At 44.6% G+C, this 27500-nt stretch overlaps 3 protein-coding genes across 4 annotated transcripts in view; 2 read left to right on the forward strand and 1 right to left on the reverse strand.

The window, feature by feature from the left end:
- Positions 1-503, forward strand: part of LOC124396796 (GRB2-related adapter protein 2-like) — a 17578-nt gene extending 17075 nt beyond the window's left edge. The window contains exon 9 of the mRNA XM_046866101.1: positions 1-503. This exon is cut by the window's left edge and continues 320 nt beyond it. The gene's annotated coding sequence lies outside the window, so the exon portion shown is untranslated.
- Positions 504-758: 255 nt separating this feature from the next.
- LOC124396795 (protein FAM83F-like) lies at positions 759-15130 on the forward strand. Of its 2 annotated transcripts, none has more exons than XM_046866100.1 (5): positions 759-1324; positions 9315-9434; positions 11567-11688; positions 11804-12795; positions 14377-15130. In XM_046866100.1, exons 1-5 carry the CDS (start codon positions 845-847, stop codon positions 14424-14426), a joined length of 1764 nt encoding a protein of 587 aa, XP_046722056.1. In that variant the 5' UTR covers positions 759-844; the 3' UTR covers positions 14427-15130. The 2 variants fall into 2 exon arrangements, with proteins under 2 accessions (XP_046722056.1, XP_046722055.1); XM_046866099.1 differs by having other exon boundaries at positions 761-1324; positions 9267-9434; positions 14377-15126.
- A 2103-nt stretch (positions 15131-17233) lies between these two features.
- The window catches only part of LOC124397346 (cytohesin-2-like), an 18236-nt gene continuing 7969 nt past the window's right edge, over positions 17234-27500 (reverse strand). The window contains exons 9-14 of the mRNA XM_046866921.1: positions 19492-19640; positions 19253-19364; positions 19019-19095; positions 18850-18921; positions 18429-18583; positions 17234-18265 (exon numbers count right to left, since the gene is read on the reverse strand). Of these exons, the coding sequence (XP_046722877.1) occupies positions 18166-18265; positions 18429-18583; positions 18850-18921; positions 19019-19095; positions 19253-19364; positions 19492-19640 (665 nt within the window). The 3' untranslated portion in view covers positions 17234-18165. The remainder of the gene's footprint in view (positions 18266-18428; positions 18584-18849; positions 18922-19018; positions 19096-19252; positions 19365-19491; positions 19641-27500) is intronic.

Here is a 27500-nt window from a genome sequence, read left to right on the forward strand (position 1 = left end):
GAGACGGGACACACGGACAGAGAGGCTTCTTCATCCTCCTGCTTTCTCACTCATTTAGTGTTCATCACTGTTCCTCAGTCCTGCTCCTGTTTTCTGTCCTCACACTCACTCAGCTCTAAATCAGCGTGAGACCCGAGTGAGACACACCAGCTGGAGGGACTTCAGGAGCAGGATGGAGAAACATTGTTTAGAACATCTACAAACTTCTTATTCTACACATTTCATTATTACTGACATCAGAACCGTGGACTTTTATACAACTTTATTCCTCCTGAATATTTTATCCGAGTTGTTTTTAATCCTCTCACTTGTTTTCCCTACAGTGTCGTTTTTATACAACAGATCAACTTCTTACGCTTGTAAAATAATCCTCAACATCTTCTGATATCACTGCTGTTAGAACACAATACTGTGGGAAATCTTTCAAATAGTCTGTAGGTCAGTCATTTGTTTGCTGTAGGCATTAAAATAAAATAAAATAAAAAGGTGAAATAAGTCCCAGATATTTGATGAGTGTTAATTTCCTGTCTAAAACCATGGGGTTTTGTAATGCGTGTGTGTGTGTGTGTGTGTGTGTGTAATAATTGAGCTTTTTGTTGACTACGCTGTAAACTTTTGTATCTTCTGCACATCCTGGACTTGGTTCAGGATCTCACTGACATCAATAGTGACTTTTGTAACGATACCAGGTGCTGTAGCTCCGCCCCCAAACACCCCAGAAGCCCCGCCCGTATCAGTTGGAGACTCCGCCCCTCTGATATTACAGGAAGACACCTACTGTAAGTTTTCAGGGATAGAGAGAGGGACAGGTAGCGGACAGGTAACGGACAGGGACAGGGGTGTCATGGCGGACTCGCAGCTCCTCTGTATAGATGATGAACACGTGAACGTGAAGATTCCCGAGTCGAAGCCGGAGTTTTATTATAGTGAGGAGCAGCGCGCGGCGCTCGAGCATCTGCTCCGGGACGGGGACGGAGCCTTCAAGCTGCGGCTCCGCGAGGACAACACCAAAGACTTCCTGTCGGCGCGTGAGGTGAAATGGATTCGCGACACGTTCCGGGAATACGAGGATCCCGATCACGAGCCCGACGATCTGCGGCCGGAGCCGCGCGCGCCACGCTCACCCGGGAGCTCGGACTCGGGAGTTCACTCCACCTACTGGCCCACACTGTCAGACACCCAGGCGCCGGCGCTCGAGCTCGGCTGGCCAACGGGCGGCTTTTACCGGGGAGTCACGCGCGTGTCGGTTTACACTCATCCACCCAAAGAGAACAGCCCTCACATCAAAGAGGTGGTGAGGAGACTGATACAGGACGCGCACAAGGTAAACCACAGGATCTTCTGCAGCGCCTGATTTCCACTCACCACCTTCTCCACTCACCTTCTCCACTCTCACCATCTCCGCTCACACCATCTCCGCTCAACACCTTCTCCACTCTCACCTTCTCCACTCAACACCTTCTCCGCTCAACACCTTCTCCACTCTCACCTTCTCCACTCAACACCTTCTCCACTCACCACCTTCTCCACTCACCACCTTCTCCACTCAACACCTTCTCCGCTCAACACCATCTCCGCTCAACACCATCTCCGCCAACACCATCTCCGCTCAACACCATCTCCGCTCAACACCATCTCCGCCAACACCATCTCCGCCACCACCATCTCCACTCACCTTCTCCGCTCACCACCATCTCCGCTCAACACCATCTCCGCTCACACCATCTCCGCTCAACACCATCTCCGCTCACCCCTTCTCCGCTCACACCTTCTCCACTCTCACCTTCTGCACTCACCACCATCTCCACTCTCACCTTCTCCACTCACCACCATCTCCACTCACCCCTTCTCCGCTCACCCCCTTCTCCGCTCACCCCTTCTCCACTCAACCTTTCTGTACTAAAGCTTTGTTTGAGTAGATTTTCTGATCATTAGCTCTCTGTTCCTCTCACTCTCTATTTCACACACACACACACACACACACACACACACACACACACACACACAGAGACACACAAAGCAGTAGAGTAGCAGTTTTTCTCAGTCACATATTTTTTTTATGATTTTACGAGTTTATATGATGTCCATCACAAGATGTTTTGTTCCTGGCACAGGTTCAGGTTCAGGTTCAGGTCAGGGTTAGTTCATGATCGTGCAGTGTGAGTTCCAGTGTGTGGACTTTCATTACTATATGAAGTGTTAGGTGTAAATATAAATATCGAAAGTTCTTTATTTGGTGTATAAAATGTTTGGTGATGTTTATGTAACATACAGAAGGAGTCTCCAGTGTCAGGAGTTTGTAAGAGTTCAGTGAAGCTGTAGCTGAAGTTCCTCCAGGGTGAGGAGTTTACAGTGCTGAGTCTGGATAGTTGCTGTAACGTCAGTGAGAGCAGGAACTGACTGATGTTCCTGAAGGTCCACAGCAGGAACTGTGTATTGTTAATGTTAGTGGTGTCCTCAGGAGCATGCTGGTCCAGGAAAACACCATGATCACCATCTTCATGTGCTCTCAGTGTGCTTTATTGGGCACCAGATGAATTCTGTCGTGACTCCACCAACCTCAATAAACCTCATGACTCATCTACAGAGCAGGAAACAGATCTGCTTTAGATCATGGGGATGTTCCACACTTCAGGCTCCAGAATAAATCACAGTGCAGCCATGTGGTGATCATCCATTAGTGTAGTGATTTGTGATTAATTTATAAATTAATATAGTGATTATTGATTAGTGTAGTTATGTGTGATTAGCGTGGTGATTAGTGTAAAGTGATGGATGGATGGATGGATGGATGGATGGATGGATGGATGGATGGATGGATAGATAGATAGATAGATAGATAGATAGATAGATAGATAGATAGATAGATAGATAGATAGATAGATAGATAGATAGATAGATCAGCAACGAAATGCAGTTCGGCATCAACCAGAAGTGTAAATAGTGCAGATTAATAAGTAGCGTATGTACAGCATGTGATTTATATGTAATCGTATGTACGGTGTATGAATAGAAAGGCAACAGCAGTACAGAGACGTGTGGAGATTGTTGAGAAGTACAGATAGATGTTCTGAGGCGAAGGCATTCAAAAAATGTGCAGGAGTGAAGGTTACAGAATACAGGAGGTTGCAGATGTAATGAGGAATAAAAAGATATAGTATGTACATGTACAGTACAGAGGTTATATACAGTGTTTAGTTTTGTAGTGATCTAACAGTGTAGTGTAGAGTTCAGTAGTGTGATGGTGGATGTTGTGTAGTGATCTAACAGTGTAATGTAGAGTTCAGTAGTGTGATGGTGGATGTTGTGTAGTGATTAGCGGTGTAGTGTAGAGTTCAGTAGTGTGATGGTGGATGTTGTGTAGTGATTAGCGGTGTAGTGTAGAGTTCAGTAGTGTGATGGTGGATGTTGTGTAGTGATTAGCGGTGTAGTGTAGAGTTCAGTAGTGTGATGGTGGATGTTGTGTAGTGATTAGCGGTGTAGTGTAGAGTTCAGTAGTGTGATGGTGGATGTTGTGTAGTGATTAGCGGTGTAGTGTAGAGTTCAGTAGTGTGATGGTGGATGTTGTGTAGTGATTAGCGGTGTAGTGTAGAGTTCAGTAGTGTGATGGTGGATGTTGTGTAGTGATTAGCGGTGTAGTGTAGAGTTCAGTAGTGTGATGGTGGATGTTGTGTAGTGATTAACAGTGTAGTGTAGAGTTCAGTAGTGTGATGGTGGATGTTGTGTAGTGATTAGCGGTGTAGTGTAGAGTTCAGTAGTGTGATGGTGGATGTTGTGTAGTGATTAGCGGTGTAGTGTAGAGTTCAGTAGTGTGATGGTGGATGTTGTGTAGTGATTAGCGGTGTAGTGTAGAGTTCAGTAGTGTGATGGTGGATGTTGTGTAGTGATTAGCGGTGTAGTGTAGAGTTCAGTAGTGTGATGGTGGATGTTGTGTAGTGATTAGCGGTGTAGTGTAGAGTTCAGTAGTGTGATGGTGGATGTTGTGTAGTGATTAGCGGTGTAGTGTAGAGTTCAGTAGTGTGATGGTGGATGTTTGTAGTGATTAGCGGTGTAGTGTAGAGTTCAGTAGTGTGATGGTGGATGTTGTGTAGTGATTAGCGGTGTAGTGTAGAGTTCAGTAGTGTGATGGTGGATGTTGTGTAGTGATTAGCGGTGTAGTGTAGAGTTCAGTAGTGTGATGGTGGATGTTGTGTAGTGATTAGCGTGTAGTGTAGAGTTCAGTAGTGTGATGGTGGATGTTGTGTAGTGATTAGCGGTGTAGTGTAGAGTTCAGTAGTGTGATGGTGGATGTTGTGTAGTGATTAGTGGTGTAGTGTAGAGTTCAGTAGTGTGATGGTGGATGTTTGTAGTGATTAGCGGTGTAGTGTAGAGTTCAGTAGTGTGATGGTGGATGTTGTGTAGTGATTAGCGGTGTAGTGTAGAGTTCAGTAGTGTGATGGTGGATGTTTGTAGTGATTAGCGGTGTAGTGTAGAGTTCAGTAGTGTGATGGTGGATGTTGTGTAGTGATTAGCGGTGTAGTGTAGAGTTCAGTAGTGTGATGGTGGATGTTGTGTAGTGATCTAACAGTGTAGTGTAGAGTTCAGTAGTGTGATGGTGGATGTTTGTAGTGATTAGCGGTGTAGTGTAGAGTTCAGTAGTGTGATGGTGAAGGTGATGGTAAATGGTAAAAAGCTGTCCCTGAACCTGCTGGTTCTGGTGCGTAAGTTCCTGTATCTCCTTCGTGATGGAAGGAGGTTAAACAGTTTATGACTGGGATGTGAAGAGTCTTTGATGATGGTGTGAGCTCTACACAGACATCTGCTGTGGTGAAGGTGTTCAGTGGCAGGTAGTTGTGTGGTAGTGATGCGTTGGGCGGTTCTGACCAGTCTGTGCAGGGCTTTACGTTCACACACAGTAGAGCCTCCGTACCATACAGTGATGGAGTTGGTCAGGATGCTCTCAATGATGCAGCGGTAGAAACTCGTTAAAATCCCCAGAGACAGATGAGATTTCTTGAGACTTCTCAAGAACTACAGGCGATGTTGTGCTTTTTTAATCAGAGCTGAAGTGTTCTGCTGCCAGGACAGAGCCTCAGAGATGTGAACTCCCAGGAACTTAAAGCTGGAGACTCGCACTACCTCAGTCTCAGTTGATGTTGACTGGTAGATGTCTCCAGCTGTTGGATTTCCGAAAGTCCACGATGAGCTCTTTGGTCTTTGTGGTGTTGAGGGATGTCCTTGTTGTACTCTTGATGCTCACTACTGTGTTAAAGATCTAAGCAGACTTTGATACGTGCTGTAATTGGTTGTTTGGGTGTTTCTTCACTGCAGTGTGCTCAGTGTGTGTGTGTGTGTGTGTGTGTGTGTGTGTGTGTGTGTGTGTGTGTGTGTGTGTGTGTGTATTTGGGTCTCTAAAGAGATAATTCTGTTGAAATATTTAAAAAGTTTACCAGTTTTTATATAAAGCTTCTTTACCTGAGTGTGTGTAGAGAAAGTCTGCATTATATCCTGAATTTATAACTCAAGCCATCCACAGGTTGCATCTCTCTCTCTTTCTCTCTCTCTCTCTTCTCTCTCTCTCTCTCTCTCTCTCTCTCTCTCTCTCTCTCTCCTCTCTCTCTCTCTCTCTCTCTCTCTCTCTCTCTCTCCCTCTCTCTCTCCCTCTCTCCCTCTTCCTCTCTCTCTCTCGCTCTCTTCCCCCCCCCTCCCTCTCTCTCTCTCTCTCTATCTGGTATTTTGTTTTTGAGATGTATAATCACATTCTTGATATCACTGAAATGAGGATGAGGTTCCTCTTCTGTGTCTGGTTCCTCTCAGGGTTTCTTCCTCATAGGGAAAAGAGAGAGTGAGTTTTCCTGCACACATATCATTTATTCATTTACATTTTCTGTTCTATATTTCTTTAATTCTGTAAAGCTGCTTTAAGTCAATGTCCATGTGAAAGTGCAATAAAAATAAACTCATAAAAATCATCCTCCTCCTCCTCCTCCTGTTTGGAGGAAGTGTAATTGTCAGTGTGAGAGAATCAGTTACCTGCTGGGAAACTCCACGTGTAGAATAGCCACGTGTTAATACCCACTCCTGACTCAGCAGCTCCAGGTTCTGGATCAGGCTGGAACTCTAATCACATTGATTTATTTATTTATTTATTTATCTCTTAATGATCCTTTAGTGAATAAATATTTCCACTCAATTCATTAATCCATTTGCTGTAATAAACTCCACTCTTCTGGGAAGATGTTCCACTAGATTTTGGAGTGTGCTTGTGGAGATTCATTCAGCCACATGGGAGTTAGTAAAGTCAGCTACTGATGAAGGTGAGGTGAGGAGCTCCAGGGTGCAGTCAGTGTTCAGTGGAGCTCTAAAGCAGGAGATCTTCCACATCAATCCATAGAAAGTAGATCTTCATAGAGCTGGTTTTGTGTACAGGGGTATTTGTGGAACAGGTTTGGTCTCCTAGTTCAAGTGAAAATCAGAAAGTGTAACATTGCCACATCTAATACACCTGAATTACTCTGAAGATTTCTAGATAGAATTTAATAAACTCTGATACATAAAACCAACATTCAGCTCTAAATCACATTAATATTGTTCTCAATTCACAACTTATTAACATAAACATAGTTTATATTATTTACATTATTATTATTATTATTATTATTAGTTTATTAGTTTATTATTATTTTTATTTTATTATTATTATGTTTATTATGATTGTTTATTATGTTCATTATTATTAATTTGTTTATTATGATTATGTTTATTATTATTAATTTGTTTAATATGATTATTTTTATTATGTTTATGTTTATTATTATTATTATTAATTTGTTTATTATGATTATTTTTATTATGTTTATGTTTATTATTATAAATTTGTTTATTATGATTGTTTTTATTATGTTTATGTTTCTGATGATTATGAGGATGAGAGACTCGGAGCAGACTGTGTGTAAAAGTGATTGTTCAGCACTTTATTAATATTCCAGCTGAAGTGATGACGCAGAGTCCCTCCTGTTCTCAAATAGTTTTTTGATGAACAGATGTTTGTTTGGTTTTATTTGTCCTCTCGGTTCTTCATGTTGGTGACGACTGAAGTTCCTCCTCGGCCGTGCTGCTGAACCTGAACAGGTTTCTGGAATGATTCAGTGTTTGTTGATTCTGAATCATGTAATAAAATGTTTGAATTATTCCCTTTATGAGCGATAGTTAGACACACCTCTCAAACATCTACGTCCTGTTGTTATCACCTCACGCCAGTCACATGACCGGAGGAAGTGAACAACATTATATAATAATTATTATTATTCATATTGAAGTCGAATTTCTGAGCTGAATTCTAGATCATTAAACTGATCATCAACCCCATCTCACTGTCCTCCCATCAAACATCTCAAACATCTCACCAGCAGAAGGTCAACAGCTACAGGAACTTTCAGAGAATCACCTTTTTTCTTTTCTCAGAACCTTCACAGAGCACTTTGAGGAACCCATGAACTTTTAAAAGACTTTGTCTCATTTGTGTAGGAACTCAAAAGAAAGAAAAAAAAGCCCAGACATCTAATCAGTGATGGGAACTTCTTTAGGAATCCAGGAACTTCTACACTTTCAGTAGAAGAACCAGGGCCAAGTTACTGTTCCAGGAATAATGCTGTTTTTAAGTTCCTGTTGTAGAGAAACAGATCAGTCAAACACAAACAGATGTAATAATAAATAAATAATAAATAAATAATAGTTTTAAAGCTTTAATAACTTAAACACTCATTAATATTCATGAGATATTACGAGAGATAATCTCTCCTCAGTGTCAGTAAAACCCCGGGGGGGAAACAGGTTCTGCTGATTACATTCTCTTCAGCTTCAGTTTGACCTGCTGAGCCGGATGATGAAGCTGATGATCAGAGTGATAAACAGAGGGAGGAAGAAGAAGAGAATTTCTGATTGTAATCCGTGTGTAAAGATGAGAAAAAGACAGAAAACAGAAAAGAGTGAAAAAAAATCCACATATTTTAAAGATTTCTGATCGTAAGGAATCGTGTGTGTTTGGTGTGTGTGTGTGTGTGTGTGCTTGGTGTGCTTGGTGTGTGTGTGTTTGGTGTGTCTGTGTGTGTGTGTGTGTGTGTGTGTGTGTGTGTGTGTGTTGTGTGTGTGTGTGTGTGTGCCTGCATGTTTTTTTCGGTGTTTGTGTGTGTGTTTGTGTGTGTGTGTGTGTGTGTGTGTGTGTGTGTGTGTGATTTTCCAAAATCATTAAACAGATAGTTTACAGTTCAGGTTTGAATTTCACTCTCACATTGCAACATGTTTTAACATTTGAATATGTAAAGTGTGTTTGTGTGTGTGTGTGTGTGTGTGTGTGTGTGTGTGTGTGTGTGTGTGTATATGCCAGTGTTTCCGTTAAACCTGATCTACAGCAGTGTTTAATTCTGTGCTGTTAAACGTGTTTTTGAATTAAAGCGTGTGCTGTGAATCTGTAACCTGAATCTGGATCAAGTGGGCGTGGCTTCGATTACATAAGGTCACGTTTAACACTTAATGGGTTTTCATTTCAGTACTGAAAGCTGAGTCAGTGGGCGGAGTTACGTATCAGCTCTGATTATGATGTCATTGTGTATAAAGTACCAGAAGGAGGCGCGTAAACTTCTTTCCACTGATCCTGACTGATAGATAATCATGGATACAGATGACATGGTGTCATGGGAATGTTCTGATGGCACACACACACACACACACACACACACACACACACACACACACAAGTTTTGCATACTAGCAGTTAAAAATAAAATCTTTAAATTGTAGATTTGCATACTCGCATATATATATAAATCTTGGAGATCTTTGCTGGAGAGACGGTGATCAGAAGGTTTGCTGTGGTTTCTTGGGCTTTTGAAACACACACAGTGAATGATCTCTCTGAGTGATCTCTCTGAGTGATCTCTCTGAGTGATCTCGTTTATTCTGTGATGAGTAAAATGAGGTGAAGATCCCTGCGAGGTTTATTACCTGAGCTGTGAGTTCAGTGCAGAACAGAGTCCTGCAGCTCTGCAGAGACACGAATGTGCTGACTCAGCGCTTCCCCACCCTGTAAACAGAATTCCCAGCAGCTGAGACACGATACAGATGTTTCAAATTTGCTGACTTCAGACTCTGTTCCTCAAACATCTCCATCACAACACAATCTGCTTTCCTTCCTGACCAGTGTGTCAGTGCATCTAAAACCAGCGGCACATGTGACTCATCCCCTTTTCTGTGTGTGTGTGTGTGTGTGTGTGTGTGTGTTGTGTTAGACCATAGCCGTTGTCATGGACCTTCTCACAGACCTCCTCATCCTGCAGGATCTTCTGGACGCAGCGAGTAAGCGTGGTGTTGCTGTGTACCTGCTGCTGGATGAGAGCGGTCTTCCTCACTTCCTGGATATGTGCAACCGCCTCCAGATTTCCGCTCAACACCTCCGAGTGAGAACACACACACACACACACACACACACACACACACACACACACTTATGTACAGTATCTCACACAAGTGAGTACACCCTGCATGAACATGTCAAAACTGTGTGTAAAGTGTGAATATTGTGTGGAGCACATCGTTCTCACCCCTCTTTAGGTGCTGCTCACCGTAGCAGTGTGTGGTGTACGGTCTGAGCTCTAATAAGTAAACCTTCTGCAACCTCTAAAGCAGTGCTGCAGCACTCATGCGTCTGTTTTAAAGCAGCTTCTGCACCTGACGCACAGCACCAGGACTCGACTTCTCTGATGGACCCTTGTGAGGTCTGTTCCCAGTGGAACCCGTCTTGGGAGAACCTCTGTATGACCCTGAACACTGTACTGTAACTCAGTTTCAGGGTGATACTGATCTTCTTACAGCCTCTGCATCTTTGTGGAGATCAACAATTCTAATTCTCAAATCCTCAGAGACTCTTTACCATAAGGTTCATGTAGAACATCCAGTGGTCAGTTTAAGAGAATCGACTCAAAGCACCTAAATGTAACTGCTCTAAAACAAGATACACACATTTGTATGGTTCTGTTAAGCAGACAAGAACATGAACATGATGAACAGGACATGAGATTTTGCAGGTTTACACCATGTACAGCTGTTAACATTGAGGGTGGACTCACTTTTGTTGGCAGTTATTTAGACAATAATGTGTGTATGTGGTTATTTTTAGAGGAGAGTAAATCTGTACTGTATACAAACTGCACACTGATGCTCTCAAATATATCCACCTTTCATATGGTTAGTGACACGCGAGGGTGCACTTACTTTACACACCGCCACCGCTTCTCTACCTGCACGTTTCAGAATGTTGTGAGTGATTTATATTGTACAACAGAATCTCAACAGTCTCACACACACACACACACACACACACGTCCAATGTTTACATTTTTATTACAAATTAAATCCCGGCTTAGGTTTTGAACAGAAATGTGTGTGTATGTGTGTGTGTGTGTGTGTGTGTGTGTGTGTGTGTGTGTGTGTGTATGTATGTGTGTGTGTGTGTGTGTAACATTTCTCTTGTAATGTGTCTGCAGTAATAGTTTAGAAGTTTCAGCAGTAATCTGGAACACACTTGTGTGTAAATGTTGTGTGTTACTGCTGAAGTCGTTCCTGTGTGTCAGCAGAACAAAAGGCCATTTGTGTGTTTGTTGCCACGTCGCTTCAGTTTCCATCCAAATCCCCCTGTGTGTTTAAACTCCTCGCTTTGTACAGGAAAAGAATTACTGCAGAATCCTGGCCTACTAAACACACACACACACACACACACACACACACACACACACACACACACACACACAGTATTACTGTTACAGTCTCCATGGTTCCTGGGAACAGAGTCTAAAAACAGCTTGAGGAACTTCTCTCTTTTCTTTTTCTTCTTTTATTTCCTAAAACTTGTTCTCTCTCTCTCTCTCTCTCTCTCTCTCTCACACACTTTTATCCTCTGTTTCCTTTTTATTTTCTCTGAACTTAAATTTTATTTAATTCTTCTTTGGCTTGGTGTCTTTTCTCTGCAGTTTCTCTCTGTAAATACCACCAGGCACGCCTGTGTGTGTGTGTGTGTGTGTGTGTGTGTGTGAGAGAGAGAGAGAGCTTAAACACACACTGCTCTATGATTGTCTTTTTCTGCTGGGTGTTTGTTTAAGTGAGGAGTGTTTAAACCTCACCTTTTCTTTAAGTACTAAACACATCATCCAATCAGGTGCTAAAAAGTTTGTGCACCCTCAGGACACAGTCCAGGTACCGGCAGGTAAGTGTGTGGGCGGAGGGTGAACATTAAAATGTTATGTGATTTTATACCAGATCAGTTCATGCAGTGGTTCAGTTTCAGTGGTGATTCCTTGAGTCTTTTTCTAAATTCTAAACGCATTTCTGATATTTTACTAAAATTATTAACATTCAAATGAAAATGTTTTTTTTCAGAGTTCACGTCTCATGTTTCTCATTCCCACAGGTGATTATTGAAGTTGTTGAATGTTGCTGTGAGTTTGAGGGTGAAGTCTTATATATGTGTGTGTGTGTGTGTGTGTGTGTGTGTGTGTGTGTGTGTGTGTGTGTGTGTGTGTGTGTGTTTCATCAGAACATGCGTGTGAGGATGGTGAGAGGATGTGGTCTGGCGCTCTCCTTTGGAAAACTGCCGGGATCGATGTGCTCCAAGTACATGCTGGTGGACGGAGAGAAAATCATGTTTGGATCCTACAGGTGTGATATCTTGCTACCTCCTGATCTCTCTCCTTTAGTGATGTTATTGATTTGTCTGTTTATTTTCCGCCTCCTCTATTTGGTCAGTTATTTATTTGTGTCTCCACCCACACAGTTTCACCTGGACCTCTTCTCGGATGAACCGGAACGTCATCACCGTCATGTCCGGTCACGTGGTCGACTTCTTCGATACCGATTTCCGCGAGCTCTACGCCGTGTCTGACAAAGTGGACCTGTACCACGAGTTCCACGTACCCAAACCCCACAAACATACATTGCCTGTGCCACTCCTGAAAGCTCCGCCCACTGCCACCCAGCCCGCTGTGTCCGCATCCACCTCCCGCTTTCAGGTGTCTCTGGGAGAATCCAAACAGGTCAATCTCAAAGTTCCTGCTCACAAATATCACAATCCCAAATACGCCCTGGTGGTGGGAAACAGTTTAGGCATCTCCGGGTCGCTGCAGGATCTGACCAAGCTCAGGGAATATGCTGGAAACAGCTCGGAGAGCAACATGGAGAAGTTACTCCACACCAGCAGGGGTGCAAACGAGCCACCAGACAGAACGTCTCATAAGGAGATGAGCGAAAGTACAGAAGATGTAAATAAATCTCCATTGTTTGGTTCAAAAAAGCAGCGCAGTTCCTTCAGGCTGTTCCTTAAAGGCAGATCGCCCAATCAGAGTCCAGATTTAAAGACAGCTAATCGTAATACAGCAGAGGTGAAAGCAGCCAATCACAGCCAAGTACTGACTTTAAAAGACTCATCAAAGCCTGTCAATCACATCACAGACACATCAAAGCCTGTCAGTAACATCAGAGACACATCAAATTTGGCCAATCACATCAAAGACACATCAATGCTGACCAATTACACAAAGGAGTCACCAATGATGGCTAATCACGTGAAGGAGTTGCACCCTGAGAGCTCACAGATCCCCAACGGCAAACCCCCCCTGCCAAAAGCCGAGAGTGCGGTGATAGACGAACTGGACGATTCGTTCGTGATCATAGAAAAACCAAATGTGATGAAATTTAAAAGCAAAAAATCTTCCAAACTGCCACAGAGGAGCGTCTCCATGCAGGTCATCAGCACAGGAGGTGAAGAAGGTACGAGCTGCTCTACATCCTTCAACACTAATAAAGAGAAAAGAAACTACCACATAAACAATGTACAGTAAATTATTATTACATAATCAACATCAAAGTTAACGCTAGCGATCTCCTGCAACGTTCAGATATTTACAGATCACAGCATTTTTCCAAAATCCACTGACTCTAAAGTTCATTAACCACTAAACAGGTGAATCACTCACCCAGAACTCACACAACAACCACAGGTCTAATTCTGTGCCATTTATAGTTCCTTAAACAGAGTTCATGGCAATAATCTCGCCCTCTAGTGGCCTGGAGTTGCATTCAGGTGTATAAAAATAAGAAATCCTACTTCAGTAAATGTATACACACACTTTACTGCAAAACGCATTTACAAGCTCAAATTCACAAATTACAAAGTGTCTGATTTGAACAGCACGTGAGTATTTGACTCGTATTGAACGTAAGCATAAAGATGCACGAGTCCTCAACACCAAGACACGTGTTAATGAAATAAATAAAAAGCCTGATTTGTCAGTCTTTAAAAAAAAGACAAAGTAATAAAGTGATCTTTCAAAAATTCATCTTCAGTCTGCCAATAAAAAGACAGACTCGTGTCACAGAGCAGGAGAAACATTAGTGTTTAATGGAGTCATTATTTTACATGCTGACTGGGATTTGATGCCCCTTTGAGGGGGCCAATATTTTTATTCAACTTCAACAAAAACTGATTCTCAAAGTGTTTGGAATTTATTCGAGCTCTTTTCGGAATGAAAATGAAAGAGTCGCTCACAGGCAGCAGATTCTGGGCGGGAATGTTGAGGCGTAATGACTTCATCAGAGGTGCAAAAATAATCAGTGTTAGTGTTCATCGTCAATTAAAAAATACAAGAATTAAATCATTAAGTTGCTTTTTAAAACTCAATAAATGAATGAATTAAATACAGTAGCAAAGTACATTTACTCAAATACTTTACACTACTGATAAAACGAGCAGGAATCAACAGAAACACACTTTAAAGCCCACAATTTATTTAATTATTCAAATGGAGTTCATTAGTTTATTGTTTTGATTAGTTTATTGTTTTGATTAGTTTATTGTTTTATTAGTTAATTGTTTATTACTTTATTAGTAGATTATTTTGAAATGAGAAACAAATGTTTGGTGGAAGGAATGTTATCATTGGTAATAATCAGAAAGCAGGACAGATTGAATACGATTCCAGAGCCGTGGCTTCAGAATGCTGACTGCAGTGAAATATTTACACGTCAGATCTGATAAAAGTCTCCACGTGTTTGCAGTGAGGAATCCACTGATAGATCTCATTACTGAAGCTCAATATTTATATAAAAAAAACCTTTTCTGCCATAAAATGGTTTCATTTTAGTTTTTTTTTTACTTCTAATGATCTCTGAGGTGGAACTAAATGCAGACGAGGAGATAAACTGAGTGTTTGATTATTTCCTGTTGAAGCAGCGTTTCTTCAGATGGTGTAAGAGTGTGAAGAGTGTGTGTTTGGGGTGAAGCAGGTTGAAGGTTGCTGGCAGGTTTTTCTGAGCGTTTAGTGGATTAATGCAGCCTTTGTTTCTTTTCAGGCTCCAAAGGACAAAAACGGAACCAGAAGAAGTCGTGCATCCAGTCGTGAGATCTGCAGCTACAGGAGAAGACAGGAACATCACACCTGTAGAACATGGACACAAACACATCCTGATATAAATGTAATGTGAAATGAAATACACTTTATTCTGTCCGAAGGGGAAAATTGTGTTGGACTCAAAATGTTCACAAAAACAAAACAAACAAAAGCATTTAATCCTTAAACATCAAACACACAGAATAGTGTAGAGTGTGAGACACGCCGCAGAGCAGAAGGTTCCAGACTGATGAGTGTGTGTGTGTGTGTGTGTGTGTGTGTGTGTGTGTGTGTGTGTAAATGTAACAGAAGATCAGTCGGCTCATCAGAGACGAAGCTTCACATTAGAGATGTGAGAAAAAGTGTTGAAGTAAATTGAGGAAAAAGTGGAGATCATTAGCATGATGATGGTCATGTGACACTTTATGAGAGCGTGTGTGTGTGTGTGTGTGTGTGTGTGTGTGTGTGTGTGTTGATGCACTGGATAGACTTCAAGTAATGTACATTTTTAACTCATTTTTAGCGACTGCAGTATAAATGATCAGTAGCACGATGCACATGTTTTTATGTTCTTCACTACGTTTAAGACGAATTTAATAAAAATATAAAATCAGATCAAAATTTGTATTAAATATCTAAAAGTTCTGTTGTATTTAAGGGACGTGGACATTCTTTGTTCTGCCTTCAGAATACGTCCTGTAGGTGTGACTCACTTTCAGTCCCCACCTTTGTTTGACCACTGAATTGCCACTGTAGCTAACACACGTGCGCACACACACACACACACACATAATTAACCTACTTAAACAAACCCTGAAGTTTCCTTCACTAAATGAATCAGAAATGTAGATGTTTCTCCTCATGTGTTATACTGTATATATTTATGTCCATCTGCTCACTGAGTGGGTGATGCGTGAAATTCTGACTTTCTGAAAGCTGCAGAGAAAATGAACGAAAGACGTGCAGCTGGATTGAGAGAGGAAGTGAAAGAAGGTGAAGCTTCAGACCACAAACAGTTTCAGTTTTGCAGATCAGATCCGCTGAAGCACTAAAAACATGTTTGACTTGGTGTGTGTGTGTGTGTGTGTGTGTGTGTGTGTGTGTGTGTGTTGGGGGTTATCTCTAACCCCGTTTTATCTCGGTGTGTTTCCACATTCCTGAGTTTTCACTGTAATGAGATGCACAGAATAAACCTGGTGTCTGCAGGTCGTGTTCAGAAACACTGAATCTCTCAGGATGAACATTAGAACCTCAACCTCCTGCTCTAAACCGATTTCTACTGAATATTTTGTCCTCATTAATCAGTCCAGACTGCAGAAGAATTGAAGATCCACTCGTACGCAGTGTTGGAAGAGCTTCATCTTCAGTGTGTGATGATGAAGATTGATGTACCTCAGGGAGGATTTATAAACATTACTCATGATTGCGGCTTGAACACATTTGAAATGGAATAATGGTGTTTCCACTTTCAGTGAGATGATGTGGAGTAAAAATGGAGCACAAATGAGTTCTCTGTGGTTCGAGATCAGGAACAGGAGTATTTGTATTCCTCAGGAATGGAACATTTACTCAGAGCATGGATTCAAACACTTTCAATACATTAACAAACCAATGTTCTACGTATATAGTGTTACTTTATTTAGGTCTTTTGTGGAACTCTGGAAAAGTCTACCAGTGATCATTCCAGGAACATGTTTAACTCACAGCGTGCTGAAAATCTTCAAGGTCAGTTTTCAGTATCAGACCTCAATCATGGATCTTTAATGCCTGATTCTTTTTTTGCTGATGCACAGTAAACCACAGATGATCTCATAACCTTATGGAGAAATGAGTGAGACTATGAAAGTTATAAAATATAAAAACCTTGAGAGATAAACCTGAGAGATAAACCTGAGAGATAAGCCTGGGAGATGAACCCTGAGAGATGAACCCTGAGAGATAAACCTGAGCTCTAAACCCTGAGAGCTAAACCCTGAGAGATAAACCTGAGAGATGAACCCTTGAGCATGTGCCTCACAGACCTGAGACACTTTCTGCATTAACATATTTAATGTTTTAATCATTTCATTTTAACAACTTGTCCCAAAAAAATACAAAACCCGGATTTGGAAAGAAAACTGAAAGGAAAGGATGAACCACGTGAGCGACCCAAAGAACAAAAACAAAATGGCGCCCACTGCCGCGCCTTTTATAGAGTTCTGTGGGCGTGGCCACAGCATGCTAACTGACGGCTGATTATTAGTCAATAAAGTTCACTGATTAACTCAAATCAACAACGTCGTGTAGAAATATTACACAAAAATACACAAATCAATTTAAACGCAAAAAAACTGTTAACTGTTGCAGAAGAAATAAAAAAATAAATGTGTATAATTTATACAGTAGGGTTTTGAGGGCGGTAATGTGGTGGGACATTGCCACCTGCTGGACATGAAGGCTTACTACAGGATTAATTATCGTCCTAATAATTGCCTTAATATAATTATACTGATTACAGACATAAAAACAGCAGGTTTTAATTTAAATATTCGTTTTAAACTAATTGACTTCTCCTCATTTCCTGCTAAATAAATGTGTTTTCGATGTGAATTTAGCTGCAGTCTGATAATCATGATATTTCTGTTTTATTTGTAGGTCATTCATTAATGCGAATACAGTACAGTCGGTATTTACAGAACACTGCTACCTGCTGGACACAAGTGTTTACTACACCATCATTATTATCATCAATACAGCTACAGCAAATGCTGTACAGTGCAACTTGTTTAAGACAACAACAATTAAGACTTAAGACAACAAGAAATACACAAACACACAACTAAAATTGCGTATATTTAATAAATTAATCATTTCTATATACATAATATCACTCAAATTGCACATCTTTAAAACTTGTCAGTGACAAAGGTCCTTCATTTCACATCATTTTTTCCCACAACCTTTTTTTGTACATTTAAACACAAGCTTGTGAATGCGACAGACAAAATACAAAGCACTTTGACACCACAGACTGGTGTCCATTCCTTTATATTACAGCAGCTCCAGGACACAGGTTTATATCACAGTCACTGCTTTAACACCAGTGAGAACACAAACCTGTTGCACATTTAATGTAACTGTTAATGATTCTGGTCAGAAAGAATCACAACGTGTGATTGTTTAATGAGAGAATTTGGTTGATGGTGTTGCGTTGTGCCGTGTACGAGCAGGGAAACACTCGGGGAAGTGCTGTTAGAAGGAACTCATTCATAGTTAACATCATAATATAAAACACAGTTTACACACATTTCAAACATGAACAAACCACAAACACGTTTCTACAACACTGAAAAATAAAAACACATCCGCTGAAGAGTTTCTGTACAGAGTCTAACCCTAACCCTAACCCTAACCCTAACCTTCACCTGGATTTCATCTGGAACATCTAAATTTACACAGTGAAGCTCCGCCCCTCAGACTAACACTAAACAGAGCGCTAAACTAATAGTCATAGTTAATGCTAATATAAAGGGCAGAGAGTGAGTTAGTGAGTCAATGAGTCAGTGAGTCGGTGAGTCAGTGAGTCGGTGAGTCAACTACAAAAATAAATAATGAAATAATTCCTTCATTTTACCGAGAACAGACCACACAGCAGTCCACCATCAACCCTCAGCATGACCTCAGAGGGACATCAATCACCTTTGTGCTCCTCGTTCCAGTCACTGGTCTGTGATGAAGAACAGAATGATGAAGGACAGCACTCCTGTGAGGGTCAGTTAGTGCTCTCTGTGCTGCTGTTGTTGTTGTTGATGATGATTTTCTTTTTGCGAGCAGAGACCAGATCGTAGAAGGGATCTTTAGTGATGCAGGCCCTGAGGAAGAACAAACATCAGCTTTCAGACCGAACACATCCAAACCTTCAGAAACGACTTGTACAGAAATAAAGAAATCTCTATAACTCAATGTTTTTCATTTACATGTAGTTACATGTGTGTGTGTGTGTGTGTGTGTGTGTGTGTGTGTGTGTGTGCGCACCTGATTGCCTGAACCCAGTCGTCTCTTTCCTCAAAAGATGAAGCACTGATTCTGTACGACTGGTGTTTCCCAATAACCACTTTACCATCCGGGTCTGTTTTACACGCCTTTATCTTCTGTCCCTTACTGTGAGGGAGGAAGAGCTCGAAGCAGAACTGTACACACACACACACACACACACACACACACACCGGATATTAAAGCAGTGCACTTTTTAGCAGTACATTAATAATAGCCACGCCCATTTCCACAACTACAGGATGCTGCTTTTCATTAAGAAAATATTAAAGAATAAATATTACTATGTGACACTTCTGCTGGATTTATTATGGACAGTAGGGGGCATGAGGAGTCACTTTCTTTTCTTTTTTTTCTTTCTTTTCATTTTTTTTTTTATATGTGAAATGATAGGGTTGATTACCTGTTTGTTCAGGTCGTCCACCTCTCTGATGCTCAGGTTCTCCAGAGGAATGATCCCTTTTGGTTCTTTGTCCTTACAGAAGTAACCCAGAGATTTGATGTTGATGCTCATTAATGTTAGTGATCATGTTTTTACACTTCAGTGTGTTGATGATGGAAAAGTTACTCACAGTTGTGTACTGGAAGTAGTACAGGCAGCTGTCTGTCAGAATAAACCACCTCCTCTTCCAGGTTTTCACTCTGCCTCCTACAGGACAGTGTGTGTGTGTGTGTGTGTGTGTGTGTGTGTGTGTGTGTGTGTGTGTGTGAAGAAATTAGTCTTTAAAATTCATGAAATAAAAAAAGAAATCACAAACACAGAAATGTGTGTATCTGTAAAGAGAAGATGTCTGCGTGTATCTCACCCTCTTTAAGCAGCCAGCCCTCTCTGTCAGGGTTAAAGAAGGTGTGTGTGAGATCATTCCCATCATCCACCGGGATCTTAAACGGTTCATTCTTTATGCTCTCGTACAGTTTCTACAAGAAACACACACACACACACACACACACACACACACACACACACACACACACACACTGATGAGAGATTCAGGTGTGTTCTGGTTCTCTGGTTAGGGAACTGGTTGAGGAACTGGTCACTCACTGTCAGAAGGTCACTGGGAAGATCTCCTCCATGGTCAATGCCTCGATTCATGCTGATGAAACGTTCCAGAGAGGTCTTCTCCTTCACATTGGGGTTGTGCAGGCTGGTGTTCAACATGATGATGGCGAAGGACAGAATATAACACGAGTCTGTGATGAAAACACACAAACACACACACACAAACACACACACACACAAACACACACACACACACAAACACACACACACACACACACATACAGGTTCTCAGCATCACTTTTAGTGTTCCTATTTTATCTTACAGTTCTACATTATAGAGTTCTACATTACAGGGTTTTATATTATAGATTTCTAAACTGTAAAGTTCTAGAGTGTAAGTTGCTATATTTTAAGGCTGTATATTTAGGGTTCTACATTAGAGGTTCTAGAGTGTACGTTGCTATATTTTAAGGCTGTATATTTAGGGTTCTACATTAGAGGTTCTAGAGTGTACGTTGCTATATTTTAAGGCTGTATAGTTGGGGTTCTCTTTCAGAGGTTCTAGAGTGTAAGTTGCTATATTTTAAGGCTGTATATTTAGGGTTCTACATTAGAGGTTCTAGAGTTTAAGTTGCTATATTTTAAGGCTGTATATTTGGGGTTTTATATTAGAGGTTCTAGAGTGTACGTTGGTATATTTAAGGCTGTACATTTAGGGTTCTTTATTAGAGGTTCTAGAGTGTAAGTTGGTATATTTTAAGGCTGTATATTTAGGGTTCTACATTAGAGGTTCTAGAGTGTAAGTTGGTATATTTTAAGGCTGTATATTTAGGGTTCTACATTAGAGGTTCTAGAGTGTACGTTGCTATATTTTAAGGCTGTATATTTAGGGTTCTACATTAGAGGTTCTAGAGTGTACGTTGCTATATTTTAAGGCTGTATAGTTGGGGTTCTCTTTCAGAGGTTCTAGAGTGTAAGTTGCTATATTTTAAGGCTGTATATTCAGGGTTCTACAAAAATAAATAATGAAATAATTCCTTCATTTTACCGAGAACAGACCACACAGCAGTCCACCATCAACCCTCAGCATGACCTCAGAGGGACATCAATCACCTTTGTGCTCCTCGTTCCAGTCACTGGTCTGTGATGAAGAACAGAATGATGAAGGACAGCACTCCTGTGAGGGTCAGTTAGTGCTCTCTGTGCTGCTGTTGTTGTTGATGATGATTTTCTTTTGCGAGCAGAGACCAGATCGTAGAAGGGATCTTTAGTGATGCAGGCCCTGAGGAAGAACAAACATCAGCTTTCAGACCGAACACATCCAAACCTTCAGAAACGACTTGTACAGAAATAAAGAAATCTCTATAACTCAATGTTTTTCATTTACATGTAGTTACATGTGTGTGTGTGTGTGTGTGTGTGTGTGTGTGTGTGCACCTGATTGCCTGAACCCAGTCGTCTCTTTCCTCAAAAGATGAAGCACTGATTCTGTACGACTGGTGTTTCCCAATAACCACTTTACCATCCGGGTCTGTTTTACACGCCTTTATCTTCTGTCCCTTACTGTGAGGGAGGAAGAGCTCGAAGCAGAACTGTACACACACACACACACACACACACACACACACACACACACACACACACACACACACCGGATATTAAAGCAGTGCACTTTTTAGCAGTACATTAATAATAGCCACGCCCATTTCCACAACTACAGGATGCTGCTTTTCATTAAGAAAATATTAAAGAATAAATATTACTATGTGACACTTCTGCTGGATTTATTATGGACAGTAGGGGGCATGAGGAGCCCATTTCTTTTCTTTTTTTTCTTTCTTTTCATTTTTTTTTTTATATGTGAAATGATAGGGTTGATTACCTGTTTGTTCAGGTCGTCCACCTCTCTAATGCTCAGGTTCTCCAGAGGAATGATCCCTTTTGGTTCTTTGTCCTTACAGAAGTAACCCAGAGATTTGATGTTGATGCTCATTAATGTTAGTGATCATGTTTTTACACTTCAGTGTGTTGATGATGGAAAAGTTACTCACAGTTGTGTACTGGAAGTAGTACAGGCAGCTGTCTGTCAGAATAAACCACCTCCTCTTCCAGGTTTTCACTCTGCCTCCTACAGGACAGTGTGTGTGTGTGTGTGTGTGTGTGTGTGTGTGTGTGTGTGTGTGTGTGTGAAGAAATTAGTCTTTAAAATTCATGAAATAAAAAAAGAAATCACAAACACAGAAATGTGTGTATCTGTAAAGAGAAGATGTCTGCGTGTATCTCACCCTCTTTAAGCAGCCAGCCCTCTCTGTCAGGGTTAAAGAAGGTGTGTGTGAGATCATTCCCATCATCCACCGGGATCTTAAACGGTTCATTCTTTATGCTCTCGTACAGTTTCTACAAGAAACACACACACACACACACACACACACACACACACACACACACACACACACACACTGATGAGAGATTCAGGTGTGTTCTGGTTCTCTGGTTAGGGAACTGGTTGAGGAACTGGTCACTCACTGTCAGAAGGTCACTGGGAAGATCTCCTCCATGGTCAATGCCTCGATTCATGCTGATGAAACGTTCCAGAGGTCTTCTCCTTCACATTGGGGTTGTGCAGGCTGGTGTTCAACATGATGATGGCGAAGGACAGAATATAACACGAGTCTGTGATGAAAACACACACACACACACACACACACACACACACACACACACACACACACACACATACAGGTTCTCAGCATCACTTTTAGTGTTCCTATTTTATCTTACAGTTCTACATTATAGAGTTCTACATTACAGGGTTTTATATTATAGATTTCTAAACTGTAAAGTTCTAGAGTGTAAGTTGGTATATTTAAGGCTGTATATTTAGGGTTCTACATTAGAGGTTCTAGAGTGTACGTTGCTATATTTTAAGGCTGTATATTCAGGGTTCTACATTAGAGGCTCTAATGAGTGTGTCAGGGAGCTACCTGTTCCTTCTCCTGTGCAGGCCGCGCCCACTCGTAGCTCATCCCCAGCATACTAAGGACACACACCTGAACCTCGTTTATTTCATTCATCACCTAACCCATATAAACCCCTCACCTACACACACACTCTGTCAGTTATTGTTTCATGGTTTTGCTGCCCGTCACACGCTTTCCGTTGGACTGTTCAGCACCGTGCTTCTTCCCAGCGCACGGGATTCATACACCGACTGCCCGGTGTTTGTTCCCATGCACCGTGGACGCGCTGCTTCTCGCCCCACGGATATTATACCCTTTTTTCAGCGAGTGTATCTGGATTTGCCTTGTGTTTCAAATAAACTTTCGTTTGCTTTCACTTCGGCTTTCGCCTCCAGTTTCCTCGCGTGACAGAATAACTGACCTACGAAGAACAGTAAGGAGCTGTTTTCCGGCTCTTACCTGTAGATGGATACCGGACCCAGCGGCTCCTCCGGGAGCAGCTCCGCCGACCAGTTCGGGATCTCGTCGCGCGCTGCAAGCCGCCTTTCCAACAGCCGCGGCTCGAACAACCCCCCCTGCGGTTACCGGCAGTCCCATGGCGCTCCCGGGGACGTTTTCGGGAGAAGCGTCGGAGTGCCGCGGCTTCCTGCTCCAGGTGAACCTCTACATAGAGATGCAACCAGCGGTTCCCATCGAGCGGTCCAAGGTAGCGTTCTTTATTTCTCTACTTTCCGGGAGAGCGCTAGCTTGGGCACAATCGCTGTGGGACTCGGAGAGCCCAGTATTAAACACCTACGCTTTGTTTACCGCGCACTTCCTGGAAGTTTTCAGCGCCGCCTCCGGGGTCCTAACCACCGCCGACCAGCTGCTCAGTTTGCGACAGGGGTGATGACATCACGGCTTACAGCCTGCGCTTCCGCACACTGGCGGCATCTAGTGGTTGGAGCAGTCAGCGCTTCTGGGCATATATCGAGTGGGACTCACCAGAAATTAAACAGGCAATGGCGATCTATGGCGACAGGATGGGGCTGGAGGAGTTCATAGGAAAGTCCATCGGCCTTTCACAGCGGCTCGCGGCATGCCCACCGATACACCATCCCTCAGGGACCCATCCTGCAACCACCCGGCTTCCGATGCCGAACCAATGCAGCTGGGCTCACAAAGGCTGTCCAGGAGAGAGAGAAACAGCCGATTGGCCACGGAAAGTGCCTGTACTGCGGTGACCGGGTCATTCCATCGCCAGATGCACCAGGCGTCCCGTTCGCGGCGGTGAGTACTGTTGAGTTCCTGCAGACATCTCTCCTTTGTCTAAGCTCACGGTAATGCTTCTAACCCCAAGCCTATCTGTCTCCGTATGTGCTTTGGTGGACTCTGGATCAGCAGGTAACTTCATCTCCCAAGCCTGCCTCGACCGCCTTGGCTCCCGAGAGAGGGCTCCCAGGACTTAGCCGTCCAGACCATCCAGGGCCGCCCACTGGGAAGGGGCTGGGTGAAGTACTGTCGCCAGTTGTCACCCTCCAGGTGGGGCTGTTCCATCGGGAGGACATCCGGTTCATGGTACTCGGCGACTCTACAGTCAGTGTGATCTTGGGACGGCCCTGGTTACAACAACACGCCCACGGTGTTCCTGGGACCCGTCGACATTCTAGAGTGGAGTGCACACTGCCGGAAAACTGCCTCTCCCAGCTACCCACACGGGTCCATAAGGTCGTGGTCGGTGCCACCAGGGTGGAAGAAGCCACCACAAAGACCCAGGCGGCGATTCCTGTGGAATACCAGGCATTCAAGGATGTGTTTTGTGCCAAAGCAGCCACTCGTCTTCCCCTCACCGGCCTGGGGATTGCTGCATCGACCTGCTTCCTGGGGCTAAGCTGCCCAAGGGCCGTGTCTATCCCCTATCCGCTCCTGAACATCGAGCTATGGAGGAGTCGTCCAACAGGCGCTCCAGCAGGGGTTCATCACCCAATCCACCTCACCGGCAGCCTCAAGCTTTTCTTTGTGGGAAAGAAGGACGGGGTCTTCGTCCATGCATCGACTACCGGCAGCTAAGCCCAGATCGCTCCTCTCCCTTATCCCTCCCTCTCGTACCGTCAGCTCTGGAGGACCTAAGGGAGGCTAGGGTATTCTCCAAACTCGACCTCCGGGCGCATACAACCTAGTACGCATCAGAAGAGGAGGCGAATGGAAGACCGCCTTCATTACACCCTCAGGGCACTACAGTACCGGGTCATGCCGTCTGGCCTCTCGATCGCTCCGGCAGTGTTCCAGGGGTTCATGAGCGAGGTGCTCCGGCCCTTCCTCCAGAAGTGTGTCATGGTCTACATCGATGACATCCTGATCTACTCACGTAACCTGGAGGAGCACCATCGTCACGTGCTTGGCGTACTAGGGGCGCCGTTCCCACCAGCTCTATCTGAACCTCTCCAAGTGCGAGTTCCACCTGGACGAGATACAGTTCCTGGGCTCGTGATTAGTGCAGGGGAATACAGATGGATGAAGGCAAGGTGAAGGCTGTAAGGAACTGGCCCGTTCCTGAGTCAATCAAAGAGCTCCAACGGTTCCTGGGCTTTGCTAACTTCTATCGTCGGTTCATCCAGGGTTACAGCCAGATCACGGCACCCCTCACGACCCTCCTCAGGGGTAAAGCACGGACCCTGAGATGGACCCCAGAGGCTCAGGAGGCTTTCGGCGAGCTCCGCCAGCGTTTCTGCCTCGCCCCTGTGTTACGTCATCCAGATCCCGGAGACCGTTTGTGGTGAAGTCGGCGCCTCCTCCACCGGCGTAGGCGGCTCTCTCCCAGCTATCAGGCAACCCGCCACAGCTCCATCCCTCGCTTACTTCTCGCATAAGCTCTCAGCGGCTGAACAGAACTACGACATCGGCAACCGTGAGCTGTTGGCAATAAAGATGGCTCTGGCGAATGGAGGCACTGGCTGGGCGCGAGCACCCATTCACTGTTATCACAGACCACAAGAACCTCCAGTACCTACGGAGGCCGGAGGCTCAACCCCAGGCAGGCCCGCTGGGCCTCTTCTTCACTCGGTTCCGGTTCCACGTCACCTACCGAGCAGGCGCTTAATGGTAAGGCCGGCGCCCTCTCCCGGGTGTTCGGGCCGAGAACCAGCGATCCGGACCCCATCCTTCCTCCCACACTCGTCGTGGGGCCCATCGTCTGGGACGTGGACAGGGAGATCCGCTCAGCTTCTCTCCAGGAACCGGCCCCCGAGGGGTGTCCTGAGGGACGTGTCTTTGTCCCCACCTCCTGCCGACGAGGGCTCATGCAGTCGGTACACGAGGGGCCCGGCACGGGTCACCCAGGGAGAGGAGGACAGTTCAGCTCGTCCAGGCAGCGTTACTGGTGGCCGGGGATGGCAGAGGAGATCACCCGGTTCGTCCAGGGGTGTGCCACCTGCGCCATGTCAAAAGTGCCACGGCACCTACCCGTAGGCAAGCTGGTGCCACTCCCGTCCCATAGCGCCCTGGTCCCACCTGGGGATCGACTTCGTGACCGACCTGCCACGGTCAGGGGGACACACGTGCGTCCTGGTAGCGGTGGACCGCTTCTCCAAAGCCTGCCGTTTTGTTCCCCTCAAGGGCCTGCCCACCGCCCTCGAAACAGCCGAGGCCCTGTTCACCCACGTATTCAGGAATTTTGGTCTCCCGGAGGAGATAGTCTCAGATCGTGGGCCCCAGTTCACGTCTCGGTGTGGAAGGCCTTCTTCCAGCTCCTGGGGTTTCGGTGAACCTAACGTCTGGTTACCACCCGCGGTCGAGCGGCCAGGCGGGCGGAAGATCCAGGAGCTGAGCAGGTACCTGAGGACTTACTGCAGCCAGGACCAGGAGGACTGGGCTCGTTTCCTGCCCTGGGCCGAATACGCCCAGAACTCGCTCCGGCAGGATTCCACAGGTCTCACCCCTTTCCAGTGCGTGCTGGGGTTCCAGCCACCCCTGTTCCCGTGGTCGGACGAGCCCAGCGACGTACCCTCGGTGGACGCCTGGTTCCGGGAGAGTAACCGGGTCTGGGAGTCGGCGCACACCCAGTTGCGTCGGGCCCTTCGCAATACTCGCCCGCACGCTGGCGCCAGGCGTCTGGGCTCCTCGTTTCCGCCCCGGGGATCTGGTATGGTTGTCGACACGGGACCTGAGGCTGAAGCTGCCGTGCCGTAAGCTGAGCCCCCGGTACATCGGGCCCTTCAGGGTTTCCAGGCAGATCGGAGCGTATCCTACCGGCTGGAGCTGCCACCCGGTACCGCATTCATCCCACCTTCCATGTGTCCCTGCTAAAACCGTGTGTCTCGCCTTCCTCTCGTCCTCCAGGTGACCCCGCGGCGTCCGTCCAGCGGAGGTCGTGGCGCAGCCGGACGTGTATGCTGTCTTGAAGTCTTGGATTCCAGGCGGCGCAGGGGTCACCTCGAGTACCTCGTGGATTGGGAGGGCTACGGCCCGGAGGAGCGGTCTTGGGTGGCCCGGCGGGGCGTGCTGGACCCAGCGTTGCTGGCGGAGTTCCACGCGGCTCACCAGCGCCGCCCGGCGCCCGGGCTGGGGTCGCCCTCGCCCGCAGAGTCCGGGCGTCGGTGCCGCCCCTGGGGAGGGTGGTGTCAGGAGCTACCTGTTCCTTCTCCTGTGCAGGCCGCGCCCACTCGTAGCTCATCCCCAGCATACTAAGGACACACACCTGAACCTCGTTTATTTCATTCATCACCTAACCCATATAAACCCCTCACCTACACACACACTCTGTCAGTTATTGTTTCATGGTTTTGCTGCCCGTCACACGCTTTCCGTTGGACTGTTCAGCACCGTGCTTCTTCCCAGCGCACGGGATTCATACACCGACTGCCGGTGTTTGTTCCCATGCACCGTGGACCGCGCTGCTTCTCGCCCCACGGATATTATACCCTTTTTCAGCGAGTGTATCTGGATTTGCCTTGTGTTTCAAATAAACTTTCGTTTGCTTTCACTTCGGCTTTCGCCTCCAGTTTCCTCGCGTGACAGAGTGTAAGTTGCTATATTTATGGCTGAATATTTAGGGTTCTTTATTAGAGGTTCTAGAGTGTACATTGCTATATTTTAAGGCTGTATATTTGGGGT

Source organism: Silurus meridionalis, chromosome 14 (assembly GCF_014805685.1).
Source record: "Silurus meridionalis isolate SWU-2019-XX chromosome 14, ASM1480568v1, whole genome shotgun sequence".
Taxonomy (NCBI): domain Eukaryota; kingdom Metazoa; phylum Chordata; class Actinopteri; order Siluriformes; family Siluridae; genus Silurus; species Silurus meridionalis.